Below are 21504 nucleotides of genomic sequence, written 5' to 3' on the forward strand. Positions count from 1 at the left end.
CCATATTTTAATAAGGTTTTTACCTTTTTTTGTGGTAGTCTGATCGGGGGAAAGGCGTAAAGTTATTTTAGCGATACCTTTAAAGTAAAGTCGTCCTCAAATCGTCGTCGTCCTAACAAAGCGTTGCGTGTCAAACGAATAATTTCCAGGGTCACATTTCTTCAAAGTAGAACCACTTACAATATAGGATTCCTTGTCAAAAGGAGGCATAACATGTCCACGGCAGTATCACGTGTATCGTCTGTATTAGTCACGTGATCATTGCGAGCAGGCGACGTATTGCGAATATCTACATTCAAATCGCTACAGTTGGTCGGGGTCGCTTGGTTTATTAAAAGATCGCGGCCCCGATTGTCTTCTACATTCACGGGGGAGCCCACGTCCACTTCCATATCTTCTTCAGGCGTGTAAATTCCCGCGTCAATAGTCAGGTTTCGCCGCTTGCACAGCTCCTCGTCCCTCTGCTTTTTAGAGGAATGATTTCTGCGGTTTCTATCCGAAATGTTATCCTCGATCCTGAAGTCCTTCGTAATCTTGTCGAATTCCTGTTCTGAGACGCAGATTCTCATTTTCTTATTAGCGACATTGTAGGACTCTTCATCTGAGGTGCGAGAGCTATCACGTGAGAGCTGCGTGGCGACGTGATCCGGCGAATCCATACCAAACTAACTAAAAACTTGAACAACGCTCCCCCTCCGAGAGGGGAGCAACATTTAGTAGAAAAAATAAAGACCCTCCTGAAAAGAGTTCAAGCTAAGTACTCCCGCGTAGCTTAAAACCAATGCACTACTAGGGACTGCGCAACAGGCACACTAAGCAAACGAGCAAGCAGGGGACACACGTCCGTTTCGCACGGCGGTTCGAGCCAAACTCTCCTGACCCTTTTTCAATTCATAAAAAGGTTAAATTTAAAATTAAAAAAAGTGTGCAAATTAGAAACTTGCACATTGCTTCCTCATCATTACAGATCGCTACCATTGCTTCTATTTTATTTCGCTCATAAAGTTTCCTCTATAAGGAAGCCAAACTAATAAATACTAATAATTATGCATCAAATAAAATACAAGATTCCTCATAAGAGGAGCTTTGTGTTTTATATATGTTCACACTTTCTTTCAAGTATAACTCTTTCAATATTCAGACTGTTAAGAAAATTAATTGAGTTTTTATTTTTCTCTCCTCTCTTTCTTTCTTTTTCTCTCCCACCTCTCTCCACTCTTTTTTCCTAAGTCTACATATAAGAATATAAGTTATTAGATAGTTACCTATTTAAGTAATAGTTTACATTTAAATAATAGTATCCATTAATTAATCTCTTCAGCAATTTATTCTTTTATTCTAAAGAACAACACCTGAACTTGTTTCAAGGTCATAACATGTCTGGGGTGGATGGTAACAGCACGGAGGGGGAATCTGCATGCGGCCATGGACCTGCTCAGACCGGGCCCGGTTGTTACCGCAATTATGAGCATTATAGTCTATCGCGACATCGGCGCAGTACGTCCAATGCTTGTTTTCCGAATTTACCGAATGACCTGCCTACTACGCCTGACAGCCCAAATCGTCGGCTCCTCGACTTTGTCCAGAATGTACCGGGTGTCCAGAACGATGATTACTACCAAGACGAAATGCCGACGCAGCATGCCAACCAGGGAAATGTGACATCTAGCGTAAGTTCAAACATTAAATATATAGTATTAACATATTACATATACATTTTTGCGTGTACAGGTATTATGTATTTACAATAGTATTATTGAACTTTGTCTATGATTTATAACTCAAAACTCAATATCACTCAGATACAAGAAAGAGTCTAGAGAAAAAAAATTCTCTATTTTATTTCTTGAGAGCAGCACGAAAGTAACTCTTTGAAAGATGTTACAATTTATGTATGATATTTTACACACATATATACACTCTCCCATCGCCTCCCGCTCCACACACATACACATACACTCGTCATAGGGCAACTAAAGTGTGTTACATTATTTTACTTTTTTACCTTTAAAAAACATTTTTAATCCTAGCTAGCCACACTTATTTTTGAGTGCTTAATTCGCCACACTCCGGTCCGTGAGACCGTTCGACTTTGTCACATTGTTATTTTTATTCTAATTAATATTTTTAAGCTTGTGCTGTAGAAATTGGTAATACAGACTCTGAATAAGATGTTTATGATAATATCAGGTCTAGAAAATATAATTTGAATTTAAACTGAACTTATTATAAGGGAACTAGAAAACTATGTTAGTGAAAACTAGAAAATCGAAAAACGTTTAGCGGTCCACTGGATCGGAGTGTGGAGAGCTAGGGTTAATTATATTATCAAATATCTTTAAAAAATGTTTTAGATCAAAGTTATTTAGTTTTGTGAGACTATAGACGTATGTATGTCCTTGAATCTCTTTTTAATAAAGCTCTTGATAGTCATAATCGAAATTACTTTAAATTTTTTAAATAGAAATCGTTATTTTTTATTTTATTTTTCTAAATTATAAACTGTAGAAGTTAGAAGTTAGATAATACGACACAAATTTGATTATGCGGTCTCACATTATATGTTGCATAATGTGAATATTGGCGATTTTTATCCTAAATTCTGTGGTTCATAATTTAAAACGTTTATAAAGAAAAATAGTATAATTACATCATCATAAAAACATCTTGGCATTAGTTACAAAAATACAGGGTGTTTTTGAACTCAGCGCCGAAACTGGTACAGCGGCTTTAGCACATGAAAACAAGTAAAAAATGTCTAATAAATATATGTTCGAATCCGAACGGTTTCAGAATTATAGGGTATTGAAGTTGCTTTCGTAAGAAAATATAAATTGAAGTAAATTTTGTTTAATGTTTTTTACTCTGTTTAAAGCTTTACAAAAGATGTTAAAAAATTCCTCCATCGAAGAACAACTATGGACACTTAATGCTGCCGCGATGCCATCCGCGAAACTCCAAACATTTTTCAAAAAGCTTGAAATATTTTATTAATTTGTGCTAGAAAGTGTGTTGAAGTCGACGAAGAAATTTTTGAAAATCAGACATTTTCGACTTATTTTCATGTGCTAAAGCCGCTGTACTAATTTTGGCACTGAGTTCAGAGACACCGTGTATGCAATAATAAGTGAGAAGTCTTATTTAAAAAATTCAAGATAATTTTGGTAAGGCTACTGAAGTTTATATAAATATCTGTCTAATATTTCATAAAAACAAATAACTTTTGTCTAATACATTTCTGCTAAAATATTTACTTTAAGAGATTATGTTAAAATATTGTAAAATATTTTAACTGTGTTTACTTTGTATACATTCATACGCACACGCGTATATACAGGGTGTTTTGTTTTAAATGACAGTCGATTATCTTGTCAACCGATGATTTTATTGAGAAATGTTTTAGATGAAAGTTGCATGGTTTGGAGGGGAACACATAATGAAAATATAGACTTGACCTTGAGTGACCTTTTCAAGGCCAGGTCAATGTAATCGATATTTTCTTAAATGAAACTCCCAATTTTTTATTGCATATTCTTATAGCTCTTGGCGAGACGTTTTCAAAACACTATAATAAAGCTCTCTTTCGTTAAGAATTTTCTGAGATATATTTCAAATTTTTTCATAATATTTTTAATATAAAATATGAAATATCTCGTAAAATATTCACTTTTCGATGACTTTATCTTGATACTTTTATACGTAGAATAATAAAAGAAACCGATTGTTATAAAAAAAAAACAGAAAAAATTATTTAAAAATTTTTGATTGCATCTTGTAGACGCATTCAATTTTACAAAATTGCAAATGTAGAAGATAATATTATTATTCGATTCCATTCATTATTTTACGTATAAAAGTATCAAGGTAAAGTCATCGAAAAGTGGATATTTTACGAGATATTTCACATTTTATATTAAAAATATTATGACAGAGTGACCCGAAAATCGGACATTTTTAGCCTATTTTGGTGGCCCTCGAAATTCGAATCAAATTGTATGCCAAACAATGCTACATGATGGGACATTAATCTAAAAAAAAATTAAAGTTGAGCATAGGCCTAGTTTTGGAGATACGGGGAGTCAAAGTGGCCAAATTCCCAATATTATCCAAGTACAATAGACACAAAAAGGATGTTAAAACTTCTTCGATAATAGTGGTATTTTGAATAGAATTAGTCCGAATGATTCTCTGACCACCGCGTACTAAAAGCCACCTCCTCCACCCTTGTTACTTAATTTTTTAAAGAAGTAAAACTATCCCTAAAAGAAGTTTTTGCTGAATTTCTGGCAAACGGATAGAGATACGAAAAAATGTTTCGAATAAAAGTTGTTTGTCTAGAAATTCTGCACAAAAAAGGTTTGTTTTATTTTGTTCGTAGGACTCACTCTTTGGCTGGAAACCGCGCCTGAAGAAAGATAATTTTTAAAATAAAGGGAATTTTCTCTTAAGGAACTATCATCACAAAAATAAGTGTCGATATATTTTAAAATATAATTGTAGAAAGATTTTAGTTATCTTAAGTATTGCGAATTGTGATTACACTGTGTACACAACTGTGTTTTACACCGTATGTGATATTTGAAGTATCTTGATATAAAATACTTAAAGAAGCTAGAAATTGACAGAAATTGACAACTATTCCTTAAGAGGAAATTCCCTTTATTTTTAAAAATTATCTTTCTTCAGGCGCAGTTTCCAGCCAAAGAGTGAGTCCTACGAAAAAAAATAAAAGAAACCTTTTTTGTGCAGAATTCCTAGACAAACAACTTTCATTGGAAACATTTTTTCGTTTCTCTATCCGTTTTCCAGAAATTCAGCAAAAATTTCTTTTGGGGGTAGTTTTACCCCTTTAAAAAAATAAGTAACAAGGGTGGGGGGGGTGGATTTTTAGTACGGTGGTTAGAGAATCATTCAGACTAATTCTATTCAAAATACCACTATTATCAAAGAAGTTTTAACATCCTTTTTGTGTCTACTGTACTTGAATAATATTGGGAATTTGGCCACTTTGACTCCCCGTATCTCCAAAACTAAGCCTATGCTCAACTTTAATTTTTTTTAGATTAATGTCTTATCATGTAGCATCGTTTGGTATACAATTTGATTCGAATTTCGAGGGCCACCAAAATAGGCTAAAAATGTCCGATTTTGGGGTCACTCTTTGAAATATCTCAGAAAATTCTTAATGAAAGAGAGCTTTATTATAGTGTTTTGAAAACGTCTTGGCAAGGGCTATAAGAATATGCAATACAAAATAGGGGGTCTTATTTAAAAAATTCAAAGTGACCTTGTCCTGACCTTGAAAAGGTCACTCAAGGTCAAGTTTATATTTTCATCATGTGTCCCTTTCCAAACCATGCAACTTTTGTCCGCAACATTTTTCAATAAAATCATCGGTTGACGAGATAATCGACTGTATCATTTAAAACAAAACACCCATACATTATATGCATTGTATATCTATGTATATGTATGCTCGCGGGCAGAAAGGTTGTCCGAAAGGTTGTCCGACTTTGAGCCGTATTCATAGTATGAATACGGGTGTATAAGTCGGACAACCTTTCTGTCCGCGAGTGTACATATAGACATATAGTATAATATAATTATTTCAAAATTACATTAAGGGGATGCTGAAAACAGGTCTGTTTTACCGCGATATTTTCAGACACACAAATCTTTTGATTGATTTCATCAAATTAAAAATTTTTTGTCCAGAATTAAAGTATGGACGATAACGAAGACTGCAGACACCAATTGCGTATGAAAAACGAAAAGACATTAGAAAATTACAGTTTTATTTTCGATTCTGCGGTTGACTCATGACAACATTTGCTGCACATAAAAGTTTTAGACTGTGTACGTATACAAAAACCTTGCAGCAGTCACGGAAATACAATAAAGAAGAATCCTGGGCTTGCAGAAATGAGCTGCGAGCTTTAGTATAAGAGAAAAGTGCATTTTAAAATTTCATATGCACATGTTACGCGTCTCCCCGAATTCAGCCAAAAACATACGGATCAGTATAACGGGTAGCCCTAGAGCAGGCGCTCTGTATGCATGTGTAAGAATCGGTGAGCACTTCTTTATCGACGCTGATCGAGTTCGCCTGCGGCTCCAGCATCCCCTTAAATATATAATCCTGGTAAAAAATTTTTTATATAAAAATATAATAAATATATATAATTATGTATAAAATATGCCTATATATGTTTTCTTTTTTTTGTATCTCTGTTTGTATATGCAGGAAAAGTAATAAAAAAAGATTTAAAAAATCATTTTTAGGAGTATGCTTTCTTTTTCTGAAAGGTTAAGTTTAAATAAACGAAGAAAAATTACCATATACAAGGTGTTAAAAAACTATGTAGACAAAGGGAAAGGGATTCAGGGGAACAAAATAAACAACTTTTTCCCGGGAGAGAACGGTCAGAAATGTTTTTTTCAGATTTTAAGGGGTGATGAAGGATGTGGCATGGTAAGTTTGTGCAAAAATAAAGAGACATGCAGTCCATAAAATGTGTTGTATTGGTGATTGCAATATGATAACGCGTATGATAGGGAGTGTCATTGTGGTAATTCACAGTAATTGTTCGAAGTTTCGACCGCCGACCTCAGCAGAGTTCACAGCGTTTTTGCATAGAAGCTCATACGTACAAGTCCAAAAATGTCACATTACCGACATTTTTTTATTTTAAGAAATCTTTGAATTGGCTTAACAGAATTGCAAAATTCTTTTACAGAATTAAAATACGCACAAAAATCTAGTCCGCGACACACGATTTCATATCGAAAACGAAAAAAAATTAAAAATTTTACTAAGGACCCCCGCACAAAATCATAAGGATTTTGGACCTCACTGAAAATTTCTGAAACTTTGATATGTTACAGGTTATGACCTCCTGATCAAAAGTCCTCATGGGTGCAAGACTCAAAAATGGATAGATTTTGAGATATAGAGGTTAGAAGGTCATCAACTGCCTCTACGAGCGCCACTCGGCGCGCGTATTTTTATGACTGTATTCGTGTGTGTTTATGTGTGTGTTTATGTGTGTGTGTGTGTGTGTGTGTGTGTGTGTGCGCGCGCGCGCGCGCGCGCGTGTGTGTGTGTGTGTTTTTGTTAGTATGTGGGGCATACTTTGCGTTTGCGTTACCGTCGGCATCAGCTTGATCCGATGTGCACCGCGGGGAGGTTGCCGAATCGGGTTTAGCACATCATTTGGCCCTGAAAAGGGCCGATTGGATTCCAGATTTTTTGTTGTTTTACGTACCTTACATTTACGTAAAGTCGTAAAAAAGATTACCTTATAGCTTATGTATTATATTAGTTGCTCTAAACAACTTCTATGTTTTCATCTGCTGGTAAAGGTCTGTTTCCAGCATCCAGTACATGATGTAAGATAGTTGTTGGGGGATACTTGACATTCTGTTTGTGTCGAGCATAACCTAAGTACCATAGTGCGCTAGCGACATGCGCACACGATCCAAGTGTCCTTGCACCACTCTTACAGGTGCAATAGTATCCCGTTATCGGTGGATCATCATTGTCGTTATTATTATTGTAAGATATCCATAACTGATACCTAGTCCGATTTTGGTGTCTTGAATGTATTCTTAGTCTTAGCAAGTTTGGCTCTAATCTGTTTTGGTCATACTCAAATACCTCATTAGCTTCTCTCTGACGTTTGTCCTGTATATATCCTGGCGCCAGATTCACTTGATATACACCAAAACAAAGATCACGCAGATATTGCAAATCAAAATGTGGAAAATCTTGAACTTGATTTTCATTAAGAAGAACCCACTGTCCACGCCTATTAAACAAGTTGTCTACTTCAACTCTTGCTTTTAGGACATTAACTTCCTGCGCTCTTTGTAACATCGCTCTTGCTAAATCTTCATTTGCTCCTTCCATTATGATAGGTTCATGAAATCTATTTATTAATCCACCAGCTATACCATAAAAATCTTTAAGATTTAAAACATGAGCATATGGAACTACCTTATCAAAGAATTTGAATATGGATTTCAGATGTCCATTACGAGATTCGACTATCCATCTTGACTTTGTAAGTAACCGAGAACGGTTTGCATCTTCAGTTGAAAGTTGGCGTTCGTTACGCTGTAAAAATGCTGGGATTTCATAGCGAATTCCGATTCCTTCCAGAAAATCAGTGGCATCCCTGTACCCCCGATCGACAAGAACAATATCACCTTCTTCAAACCATGCTCTCATTCCCTCTACGTCATCGTTAAACTCTTTGAGAAGCATAGCTGCATCATTATTTCGTGCATCGGAAAAATACGGACCTTGTATGGCTAAGATGTAACCATCTGGTGCTACTAATAAAGCTGGTTTTAAAAGATGATGCCCTTTGTGCCTACAAAACGTTTGACGGAGAACGCGAAAGTTGGAACTTTTTTCTACTTTGGTATAGGTACCATCAATCACTACTATAGCCCTGCGAGTTTCTGGCTGTGGATTGTAAAGGCGATTTGAAAAGTCAGTAACGTGTCTTTGAATGTAAGTATTTCTGTCAATAGCACCGAATCCGATATTTTCAGGTACAAATCTTAAAGCGAGAGACTGCCGAACAGTGCTTATAGCAAGACTAACTGATTGTCGAGTAGGATACTGAAAGATTATTTTAAGTAATACATCTGTAATGCCCTGCCGTAGTTTACATAAAAAAGTTATGAGATGTTTTTTTTGTACATATCTAGAACCACCTTGTACTGGGATGGGATCGTAATATTCATAAAGCTCATTGAATTGAGCTTTCGTTAATGAAGTCAAATCCTTGAATTCATCATCTGAAAAATCAGTCTCATTGTTGTATTTCGCATTTATATGTTTATTTGCACAAGCCCTGAGTCCTTGCAGAAAATGTAATAGCTCTTCACCTCTGAGAATATAGGGTCTATTGAATGACTGTAACCCATCAATGAAAGCATTTAAAACTTGATCATTTTCATCTAAATGGTGGATGCATGTTTTCGTGAATTCAGGGACAAAAATATTAACTTTAACGAAAATATTTACTCGAGCCTGTAATGATAATCTATGAAGATTATTTCGAGCATTGCAGAGAAAACAAGAATGCCCCGAGGCACCTCTTACGACGTTTAAACGTATGCAATTAGGATCCTGCTCCAAAATTCTTATTTCATTTGCTATGGCAATGTTGCACTGGTTACAAATGCGAGTCCCATCATTACATTCTAGGGGTGGATTATTGGCCTCCTGACGCATAAAAGTGGCTATTTCACATTTATGAGCATTATTTTCACCATTTATTCTGTTCATCTGAGCCGGTGGTGCTTGCCTATTACATACATAACAACTTAGTCTGTTTCTAAAAGCCATTGACTGCTGTTCTCTTCAATGATACAATAAAATGAGACTGATATTTCAAAAACGCTGGACGATTCAGATATATATCCTATTCTAATATGAGACAATCGACCACTAATAACCAAACCAATTATGACCAAAGGTTACCTCAGTTGACCACTAATAAACAACAATGACCATTGACCTCAGTTGACCACTAATACCAAATATGACCAACGATTACCTTAGTTGACCAGTAATATGTAACAATGACGAACATGCATCTTAGTTAACCACAATAAATAAAAATGACTAACGTTAATCGTTGTTGATCAAGTGATTCACAGATTGGTTGGCGAACTTTCACATTGGGAGTACTGATTGTTTTCTTGATTTTTGCGGCAAACGTCAATGTGATATTCCAGTCTTGTTTATGCGATGACGCGTGACGGTAGGCGTCGACGATTTTACAAAGCTCACTTATGGCCAGTCTACAATGAGTCGTTAGTCGTTAGTCAGATGTCGGAAGAAATAGTTATAAGCGTATCATAAGGCAATCGGAGGCCTGTAATCGAAACCAATCAGTACTCCCAATGTGAAAGTTCGCCAACCAATCTGGGAATCACTTGATCAACAACGATCAACGTTAGTCATTTTTATTTATTGTGGTTAACTAAGATGCATGTTCGTCATTGTTACATATTACTGGTCAACTAAGGTAATCGTTGGTCATATTTGGTATTAGTGGTCAACTGAGGTCAATGGTCATTGTTGTTTATTAGTGGTCAACTGAGGTAACCTTTGGTCATAATTGGTTTGGTTATTAGTGGTCGATTGTCTCATATTAGAATAGGATATATATCTGAATCGTCCAGCGTTTTTGAAATATTAGTCTCATTTTATTGTATCATTGAAGAGAACAGCAGTCAATGGCTTTTAGAAACAGACTAAGTTGTTATGTATGTAATAGGCAAGCACCACCGGCTCAGATGAACAGAATAAATGGTGAAAATAATGCTCATAAATGTGAAATAGCCACTTTTATGCGTCAGGAGGCCAATAATCCACCCCAAGAATGTAATGATGGGACTCGCATTTGTAACCAGTGCAACATTGCCATAGCAAATGAAATAAGAATTTTGGAGCAGGATCCTAATTGCATACGTTTAAACGTCGTAAGAGGTGCCTCGGGGCATTCTTATTTTCTCTGCAATGCTCGAAATAATCTTCATAGATTATCATTACAGGCTCGAGTAAATATTTTCGTTAAAGTTAATATTTTTGTCCCTGAATTCACGAAAACATGCATCCACCATTTAGATGAAAATGATCAAGTTTTAAATGCTTTCATTGATGGGTTACAGTCATTCAATAGACCCTATATTCTCAGAGGTGAAGAGCTATTACATTTTCTGCAAGGACTCAGGGCTTGTGCAAATAAACATATAAATGCGAAATACAACAATGAGACTGATTTTTCAGATGATGAATTCAAGGATTTGACTTCATTAACGAAAGCTCAATTCAATGAGCTTTATGAATATTGCGATCCCATCCCAGTACAAGGTGGTTCTAGATATGTACAAAAAAAACATCTCATAACTTTTTTATGTAAACTACGGCAGGGCATTACAGATGTATTACTTAAAATAATCTTTCAGTATCCTACTCGACAATCAGTTAGTCTTGCTATAAGCACTGTTCGGCAGTCTCTCGCTTTAAGATTTGTACCTGAAAATATCGGATTCGGTGCTATTGACAGAAATACTTACATTCAAAGACACGTTACTGACTTTTCAAATCGCCTTTACAATCCACAGCCAGAAACTCGCAGGGCTATAGTAGTGATTGATGGTACCTATACCAAAGTAGAAAAAAGTTCCAACTTTCGCGTTCTCCGTCAAACGTTTTGTAGGCACAAAGGGCATCATCTTTTAAAACCAGCTTTATTAGTAGCACCAGATGGTTACATCTTAGCCATACAAGGTCCGTATTTTTCCGATGCACGAAATAATGATGCAGCTATGCTTCTCAAAGAGTTTAACGATGACGTAGAGGGAATGAGAGCATGGTTTGAAGAAGGTGATATTGTTCTTGTCGATCGGGGGTACAGGGATGCCACTGATTTTCTGGAAGGAATCGGAATTCGCTATGAAATCCCAGCATTTTTACAGCGTAACGAACGCCAACTTTCAACTGAGGATGCAAACCGTTCTCGGTTACTTACAAAGTCAAGATGGATAGTCGAATCTCGTAATGGACATCTGAAATCCATATTCAAATTCTTTGATAAGGTAGTTCCATATGCTCATGTTTTAATCTTAAAGATTTTTATGGTATAGCTGGTGGATTAATAAATAGATTTCATGAACCTATCATAATGGAAGGAGCAAATGAAGATTTAGCAAGAGCGATGTTACAAAGAGCGCAGGAAGTTAATGTCCTGAAAGCAAGAGTTGAAGTAGACAACTTGTTTAATAGGCGTGGACAGTGGGTTCTTCTTGATGAAAATCAAGTTCAAGATTTTCCACATTTTGATTTGCAATATCTGCGTGATCTTTGTTTTGGTGTATATCAAGTGAATCTGGCGCCAGGATATATACAGAACAAACGTCAGAGAGAAGCTAATGAGGTATTTGAGTATGACCAAAACAGATTAGAGCCAAACTTGCTAAGACTAAGAATACATTCAAGACACCAAAATCGGACTAAGTATCAGTTATGGATATCTTACAATAATGATAACGACAATGATGATCCACCGATAACGGGATACTATTGCACCTGTAAGAGTGGTGCAAGGACACTTGGATCGTGTGCGCATGTCGCTAGCGCACTATGGTACTTAGGTTATGCTCGACACGAACAGAATGTCAAGTATCCCCCAACAACTATCTTACATCATGTACTGGATGCTGGAAACAGACCTTTACCAGCAGATGAAAACATAGAAGTTGTTTAGAGCAACTAATATAATACATAAGCTATAAGGTAATCTTTTTTACGACTTTACGTAAATGTAAGGTACGTAAAACAACAAAAAATCTGGAATCCAATCGGCCCTTTTCAGGGCCAAATGATGTGCTAAACCCGATTCGGCAACCTCCCCGCGGTGCACATCGGATCAAGCTGATGCCGACGGTAACGCAAACGCAAAGTATGCCCCACATACTAACAAAAACACACACACACACACGCGCGCGCGCGCGCACACACACACACACACACACACACACACACACACACACACACACACACACACACACACACACACACACACACACACACACACACACACACACACACACACACACACACACACACACACACACACACACACACACACACACACACACACACACACACACACACACACACACACACACACACACACATAAACACACACGAATACAGTCATAAAAATACGCGCGCCGAGTGGCGCTCGTAGAGGCAGTTGATGACCTTCTAACCTCTATATCTCAAAATCTATCCATTTTTGAGTCTTGCACCCATGAGGACTTTTGATCAGGAGGTCATAACCTGTAACATATCAAAGTTTCAGAAATTTTTAGTGAGGTCCAAAATCCTTATGATTTTGTGCGGGGTCCTTTGGGCACATACAGCTGTCATCTGACGACAATAACAAAAATACTGCAGTTTATATATATATATAATGACACCCAGGCGGACAACATGTAGAAACAATATCGTGTAAATAGAACTAAGATTCAACGCCTAGAAAAAAAGATTTTCTCTAATAAAGTTTTATTAAGCAAAAGCACATTCAGGTTGATAGGATAAGCAGTATTGCGTGTAGCGAGAGATGGCGCAGCAATCGAACAAGGACAAATGCCTCTCGTTAGACAAGGACAGATATAGATATATAACATAGAAAACAGGTTTAGAAATGTTGACTTTACCGACGTCGAGGAAGTTCGGCCTCCACTATAGGATCCCCTTAAGAGAAACGGGCTAAATAAGAGCTAGGCGCTGTTGGTGCACAGAGATGTAACTCCTTTAATTTTTAATGACTACGTACGTTTCGATTCGTCAATTTGGAACATCTTCAGCAACTATAAAGAGATACATATCTAGAGAATCGGTACATGCGAATCGTAGATAATCAATAATTATATACATACATAATTGTTTATAATGATAAACGCGAGAGATTTATTTGTGGATGATGCATATAGCATTGATTTTAAATTAGAGCTATGATAAATCTCCAAGAAAATAAAATAAAAAGAGATGTGGTAAGAGAGGCCACTCACCAAGCACATCGAGAAAGACACCAGAAACGTTCAGACGGAGCGACAAAGTCATACTGACATAAGCACCACATTGTTATAGTGACAAATATCAGAATGACACAAACAAAAACAGAAGGCCGATCACATCACTGCGACTGGTAACCGCTCGATTTAGATCTTAGATAAATTTTCGATTATACTAAGATAAGCGTGGTGGAGATTATTCGTGTTGCTATGGAGATTTAAGCTATTAGCTTGTCTTTTTATAAAAATAATTTCTGATAGGAGTCGTCTGCCGTAAAAATACTCTTCGTCTAGAATCTCAACATTGTCCCACGCAAATTCATAACCATACTCCCTCCTATGTTCTGTAATGACTGACAATGAGTGTTGCGACGTATTTTTTTTATGTGATTGCGGTGTTCAGCAATACGTGTTTTTAGCTGTCTACTCGTCTGGTCGACATAGGATGCGTTGCAATCATTACAGGAGATTTTGTAAACAACGTCGCTACGCAGAGGTCGGCGGACACCTAGTGGTAGAGCGCCAGACTCGTAATCTGAGAAACCAGGTTCGAGTCCACTTGAGCACGTAAACATGGAATTTATTTTCTGAAAGCTGCGCCCTCCGTGCAAGAAAGACTCTTGTGCGGAGCAAACTGGGCTCCGTCTTTCGGAAAGAGACGTTAAGCCGTTGGTCCAAAGGGTTAAGTGAGAGGAGAAGGGTAGTGACGGGATTGATTAGGCAAGGCATCCTTATGTACGCGGATAAAACGCTTGAGCTTGTTCATACCAGTGAAAGATAATTTCGAGTCCAGATCTCTGATCATCGGTCTAAACTGCTCAGAGATATTCGCAACGTACGAGATGTTGAAATAAGTCGAGCGCGCCACACCATCGCTAGACAAACTGATCGTTGTTTGTGCGTTATCTGCATTGTTAGATGCTATAAGAAATTTAAGTCTCTTGTGCACCCTAAAAATGAACGTGAGTGGGTAGCCATTATTCAGCAACGTGTTGATTACAAACTCAAGGTTTTTTTTTGGTGAAAACATGGGTGCGAGAAACGAAATGCCCTGTCTATGAGGCCTATAGCCGTACCTCTCTTTTGGCAGAGGGGGTGTCGAGACTCAAAGTGGAGATATCTCCCTGAGAAAGTAGGCTTATGATACCAGTCAAAAATGATAAAATTATTTGTTCTAATCAGGGTTACGTCAAGGAAATTAATTCTATTATTAGTTTTTACCTTCATAGTGAATTGTAACCTCGGATGATAGGAGTTAAAAGCGTGTAATACCATATTAAACATGGAGGGGGGAACCGCCGTCACAATATCGTCAATGTATCTACGGAAAAACGGGAGAGAAACACCAAGAGTCCCGATCACCCTCGTCTCCAAATCCTGAAGCGTAATGTCTGCGATGGTCACATATTGATGCTGTTGCGACTGCTATCCTTCCAACTAACTTTTTAGCTGATTTGATAAGTGTTTCATAAATGAGACTACATATGGCTCCCAAAAAAGAAAAAAATTCACATCTCACATCCTTCACCACCTCTTAGAATCTGACGGAGACATTTCTGATCGTTCTCCCCCGGGAAAAAGTTGTTTATCTTGTTCCCCTGAATCCCCCACCGAGTTTATCTACATTATAGTTTTTCAGTATCCTATATGTGGGTAATTTTTCTTCGTTTCCTCGAAATTAACATCTTATAAAAAAGAACAATGCTCTTAAAAATGATCCCTTTAATTATTTGTTAATTTTTTCTTTACATGAAAAATTTTAATATAACTTGACATATTTTTATCTTTTAAATCTGTGTGGTAAGATATGTGAGATGTGTAAGATGTGTTAAAGATATGTAAGTGCAAATAAATCTTAGAATTATTATTCTTGTTTAAAAAATGTGTGTTTATACGCGCGCGCACAAATAATTTAATAATGAGTAATAATGAGAAAATCGACATTAGGAACCTTATCGAATCATTTTGTACGTGTATGCATAGAAATCTCTCATTAACGATGATTGCGTTGGATACGTCGGTAATAATTCTCCATTGCCCTTGTTCAGCAAATGAACATTACCCGGGAAAAAATATCTCTTATATGCTTATATAAGAAGCTTATATGTTCATGTATAAATTTTGACCTGATAAGAGCTTATATGGTCATATATGATTATATAAGATTATATATAAGGACATATCCCACACAGCAAAATAAATCTGAGATATAGCCAGATATCTTCATGCCTACGTTTGTAAGTCAAATCTGAGATATCTTATTTTCAGATATTCACAGAATATCTGCAAAACATCATTACTCGATATCACATTATATCTTTGAAAAAGACATCTCTGCAACATTTGCATTCGAATATATGGTCGATTTATAGTTAGCTCTTATATTTTATAAAGATCAACTCAAGTTTATTCGTAGCCAATAAAACAATCCGAGAGGACTTGGACGCCGTACCGATTCGTCCCGGCGAAAGCCAGACGCCGCGAGGGTACTTAGAAAATTTTCACTTGGGCGGCGCCGGAGGTAACGACCGCGGCGCGAAAGCAACTCGCCGCGAAGGGACTTAGAAAACTTTTGCTGAGGCTGCGCCGGAGGTAACAACCGCGGTGCGAAAGCAACATGTTGCAAGGGGATTCAGAAAATTTTCGCTCGGGCGAGCGCTAGTAACATGCGCTGCCACGACGCGGCTACATGCGCCAGTATCTTCTCGTAAGCAAAAATCCTTACGCACTAGGATAAAAGGCGAACCTGATACTTGGCTCTAATATTTTTCGTGATACCTCCGAGATAGCATACAGTGCAGAGATGGCAAAATGCAAAATATTGGAATAGTATCAAAGCATAATTTTGAATTTATTGCGAATTCTTATGAAAAGAACTTTTTTTATATTTGAAGAAAAACTCAGAATTGGTGACATAAAAATGAATTTCTTTTAAACTTTTAAGAATCATTTTAGAACAGAGAATAAATACGGAAAAACAATTAATTTCATAAATCGAGAATTTAAAAAAAATTCTTTTCTTTTTACTATTTGGGTTGTATATAACATATCTGCTTTTAAATGAGGCATAGATATCTGATATATATGCAGAATCAGATATCATATCTGAGATAAAATTATCATGACTTTTTATAATTTTGGAGATGTCTTTGAGATATTCTCATGATATCTTGCGCAATCAGATATTCTGCCATTCAGATATCTTCTAGATATCTTGGTGATATATTTTGCTGTGTGGGATATATTTAAATAAGTTTCAGAAAATTGTTATTTTTTACGTGTGTCATTTTATTATAAGAGTGGACTCCACGATACAACTGATACAAAAGTTGTGCCGTTCCATAGCGCGAGACACTGTCGGTCTTTTGATACCGATCTTATACCACTGTTCGTCAAATTTTAAATACGAGAAACAGATCCCTTCAAATATGCTATCTATCGGATACTTTGAGATGCAATAATGTAATCTGATCATATATAATCTTATATGAGTAGGTATATAAGTTCATATATGATTATATTATTTTCAATTTAAATTATAAGGTACATTTGCAAAATAATACGTTTAATATATTTATTTATAAGAACTATAATATCCCGGGAAAAAAAACCTCTTATTTGTTCATATTAATAGATATATAATTATATATGGTCATATAAGAAATGGAAATATAATTTTGAACAATATTATATGGCTATATATGATAATATATGATTATATATTCCATAAAACCTCTTTAAGTATAACCTTATATAGCCATATATGGTCTTATATGCTTATATATTATCATGTCTGATCATGTAAAAGTATATTTATAAGGTTAAAGATAATCATATATGAACATATACTCGAATCTATCCATAAGTTTGCATAACTGTTATAAATATTCTTCTAGTATATTATTTTACTTGACAATTAAATTAATATAAGATATTATTTCTAGTTTCAGTTTACACAATTGCGTTTTAAGGTAGCTAATGCATCAGCGAAAACAAAGATTTTTGATTGGCATGAAACTATGTTATTCTATAGGGCATTTAGGGTATATGTGAACGACGTGCAAAATCGTAATTCACGAGATTTTACGAGTATTTTAAAAAAATATTGAGGTTTGGAAAACAGAAGATCTTATCAATTAAACTATTACGAATGATTTAAAAAAAAAAACGTTAGTTCACCATTGCAATAAAAAGATATTTAATATTAAAGCAAGCAAAATGTAGCTAACAGAGAAGCTCTGGCTAGGCTGCGTTCGGAAGCGTCACTCTCGGGTGTGCTCCCTTCTCCTTCTAACTTGCTGAGATAGAAGAAGAGGGGAGTGTGCTCGTGTGCGCTCGGGTGACGTTTCCGAACGCAGTCCTAGTCGGCCATCAAAACTTGGCAACAGTGCGGACCGCACCTAACCTCACTGTCGGCGCCAATGTCAAAATAATCAGAATTAATGACCCAAAACTTCCAGAAAGTCATTTTTTATCATTATTATGATAGTTGAGAAACTTACGACTATATTGCACCCAATTTTTTAGATTTTTTATTACAGTCGTTTTGACAAATGTGAAGTTGGTACCCGGGTGTAAGACACTTCGTTTTTAATTAATTACCTGTACCTGGGATTAATTACATGGTGTTATTATACATTTCTGGCTAGAGACTAGAAGTTGCACGGAACAAGGTGATACCAAATATACATTTTTTAATACATTAATAAAAATTTTTTTTCGAGACTCTATTTTGACTCACTGCAACGCTGTAGCTACCTTAAGTCCGACAATGTCCATATTGGCACGCAGTTTAAAAAACTGATAAATGTATTTAATAATAATTGATATTGTGAAATATTATTAACCACCAAGATCCGCTTTAATCAAAAACGGCACTTCTCATTGTTTGTGTTATTTTAAGTTTTCTTTTTTTTCTAATTTTGCATAAACCCGGGAAAAAAATCTCTTATAATGTCTTATATGCTCATATAAGAAGCGATCTTATATGCTCATATATGAATTTTGGCCCGATAAGATCTTATATGGTCGTATATGATTATATAAGATTATATAAGGACATATAAAAAATATCTCTTATAATGTCTTATATGCTCATATAAGAAGCGATCTTATATGCTCTGTCACGACTTTTTCACTCCCGGAGCGGTCCGGGGCGTGTGCCGGATCAAAAGGGGAAAGGAGAGCAGGATGGTAGGCCTCTCCGGTGATTCTCTCGCACCTCCGACACTCCACGAAACGATTTTAATGTTGGGCGCCAGACGCGTAAATTCGCGTCCACGAAATCGCGAGAAACCAAAAACGAGACGCAAAACAAAATAAGTCGGTGTGCGAGGGAATGGCTAGCTCGACCTAATAGCAGGGCGGGGTTGATGAAGGGCAGCGCGATACTCGGCGGGGTGACATGTGAATTACCAACTCAGTCAGTTAACAAATAAAGAGCAACATTTATTCTGAGGTATCGCTCAGGCGAAATTATAAGTGCCAATTCGGCTTCCATTACTCAATCATGGAGCTCAAACAAATAACTGCTAATACGGGCGTCACGGTGTAGGCAACAAAAATAATGGTAACGCGGACGCCAGAAATGAACGGAGTAATACGTTATTTCATAGTAAACGCGGAGTGCGCCGTTACGGTCCAAACCCGCACAGGGATTCTGTCGCCAAACAATCTTAATCTAACGCAGGGAAATATCTTAAACTAACTCAGAGGACGAACGTGACGCGAGTAACGTCCCAACGCAAGAGGGAACGAACGCAAGATGTGATATCGCCGAGGATATCCTAACGTGAAGAATAAGGCGCCGAGGCGCTCGACGTAACGCGAAACACGATTCTAACGCGAGGAAATATGCGGAATTACCGCAAGCAATACTATAACTAACGCGAAATTACCGATTTACCCTAACGCAGGAAACTGAGGTTAACGCAAGTGATTCTGATCGAACGCAACACCCGCGATCGTCAGCGATCGTCCAACGCGAAAAATGATGCACTGAGACACTCGGCATCACGCGAAATACTCGAATTAACACGAGAAAATTACGGAATTATCGCGAGTAATAACGAGACGCCAGATTAGGTCGACGCGAATGGTATCTTAAGACAAGCAACATCCTAACGCGAATAATATCTCAACGCAGCCGATATCGCGAGGATAATCTAAGTGTCCGAACGCGAATCGCAAGTACGCCATCAAACCAACGCGAATAACCGTCTAATGCAATTAATATCGCGTGCGGAATCTAAGATTCGACCGGGTGAAATACTACGCACAACGAGACACGCGGTCGTGAACGCGAAGGGCGCGAGAAATGGCGTACTCGCGATATCGAACGTCGTCATTGACGCGCCTACCGCGATCTCCAGGAGTTCGTAGATTCCGATCGCGATCCCACGGCCACGAGACCATTCCGGTGCCCCTCGCTCTCGCTATCGATCGCTAAATACGCCTTGTCGGCGAATACGCTAATTATCGCGAATATTCCCGAGCGAGAGCGCGACCCGGGGAGCGGTGTCGTGGCTTTACATGCTGAATATTACCGAGGCAACCTCACCATTCTTCTGCTCTCCCTCGAAAGCTTCTCGCCGTCGCCCAAGGGTCGGGAGAATCGCCAAGAGAATCGTCCCGATATTCGCCAAGAAAATCAACTGTATTTCGCGACTGACTATTTCACGCGTGTTTCGGCTGTCGAGGACGATCCAGGAGTGCTCCCGAAATTTCGCTCGATGGCGGAATCGATTGCGCGCCCCACCCCGGGCGTACGCAGCCGCTCGACGTTAACGCGCGGACCAATTAGGGGCGAGCCCGCAAGCTCGCGACGCATCCTTGCGCAGGGCCGACAATTCCGGCTCCCGCGGGGCGCTTAAGATTTCCTCGCGCGTATGACGATTTCGCCGGGATCCTTCCCGGTAGCGGACGAGACGCTAACGTCCCCGTGTTTTTGGTTTCGGTCCGGGAGTGGTTAAGATATATTTTCAAATGTCCACTTTATTATAAGAGTGGACTTCACGATATAACTGATACAAAAATTGTGTCGCTCCGAGACGGCGTCGCGCGAGAATAGCGCGAGACAGTGTCGTGTCTTTTTGATGCCGTTCTTATAACACTGTTTGTCAAATTTTAAATACGAGAAACAGATCACATCGAATGCTATCTATCGGATACTTTGAGATGCAATATTCTGATCTGAACATATATAATCTTATATGACTATATCATTTCATATACGATTATATTATTTTCAGTTTAAATTATAAGGTATGTTTGCAAAATAATACGATTAATATATTTGTTTATAAGAACTATAATATATATTATATAACAGTTTTTTTCACGAATTATTACTGGTAATTTCACTATTTACGAAAATATTTAATAAAAATTAATATGTCAATTAAAAAAATTAAGTATCTTATGCAAAATTAGAAAAAAAAGAAAACTTAAAATAACATAAGCAATGAGAAGTGCCGTTTTCGGTCGAAGCGGATCTTGATGCTTAATAATGTTTCACAATATCAATTATTATTAAATACATGTTTCAGTTTTTTAAATTGGCACTGTGTGCCAATATGGACTTTGTCGGACTTAAAACGCAATTGTGTAAACTGAAACTAGAAATAAAATATATTTCATATTAATTTTGTTGGTCGGTAAATCTCATTTTAGTTCTTGAAGTTGCATCTTGTTGAAGTTGCATTTGGATTATATTATAATCGATCGTCTGAATATCGTACATAGCAACGGAATGATCTTCCCTTTTCTACGGCGAATTCCGGTGAGCTCACCATGCGGTCGATAGAGTTAATCCGATAATTCAGATAAGTCCATTATATAGATATGTAAGAACTTTGCGTTTATTACTAATATTTATTGTGTTGCTCAATACTGATTTAA

General features: G+C 37.2%; 1 protein-coding gene across 3 annotated transcripts in view; it reads left to right on the top strand.

Annotated features, from left to right (window-relative positions):
* The first annotated feature begins 1359 nt into the window (after positions 1 to 1359).
* The window catches only part of LOC139781458 (uncharacterized), a 176323-nt gene continuing 156178 nt past the window's right edge, over positions 1360 to 21504 (top strand). For all 3 annotated transcript variants that reach the window (XR_011720543.1, XR_011720542.1, XM_071720316.1), the window contains exon 1: positions 1360 to 1670. Coding sequence is in view for 1 of the 3 variants with exons in the window: in XM_071720316.1 (XP_071576417.1) it covers positions 1377 to 1670 (294 nt within the window). In the remaining 2 variants the exon portion in view is untranslated. The remainder of the gene's footprint in view (positions 1671 to 21504) is intronic.

Source organism: Temnothorax nylanderi, unplaced genomic scaffold, assembly GCF_030848795.1.
Source record: "Temnothorax nylanderi isolate EJ_2023f unplaced genomic scaffold, tnyl_v1.0 TNYL_tig0339_pilon, whole genome shotgun sequence".
In the NCBI taxonomy this organism is placed as follows: Eukaryota; Metazoa; Arthropoda; class Insecta; order Hymenoptera; family Formicidae; genus Temnothorax; species Temnothorax nylanderi.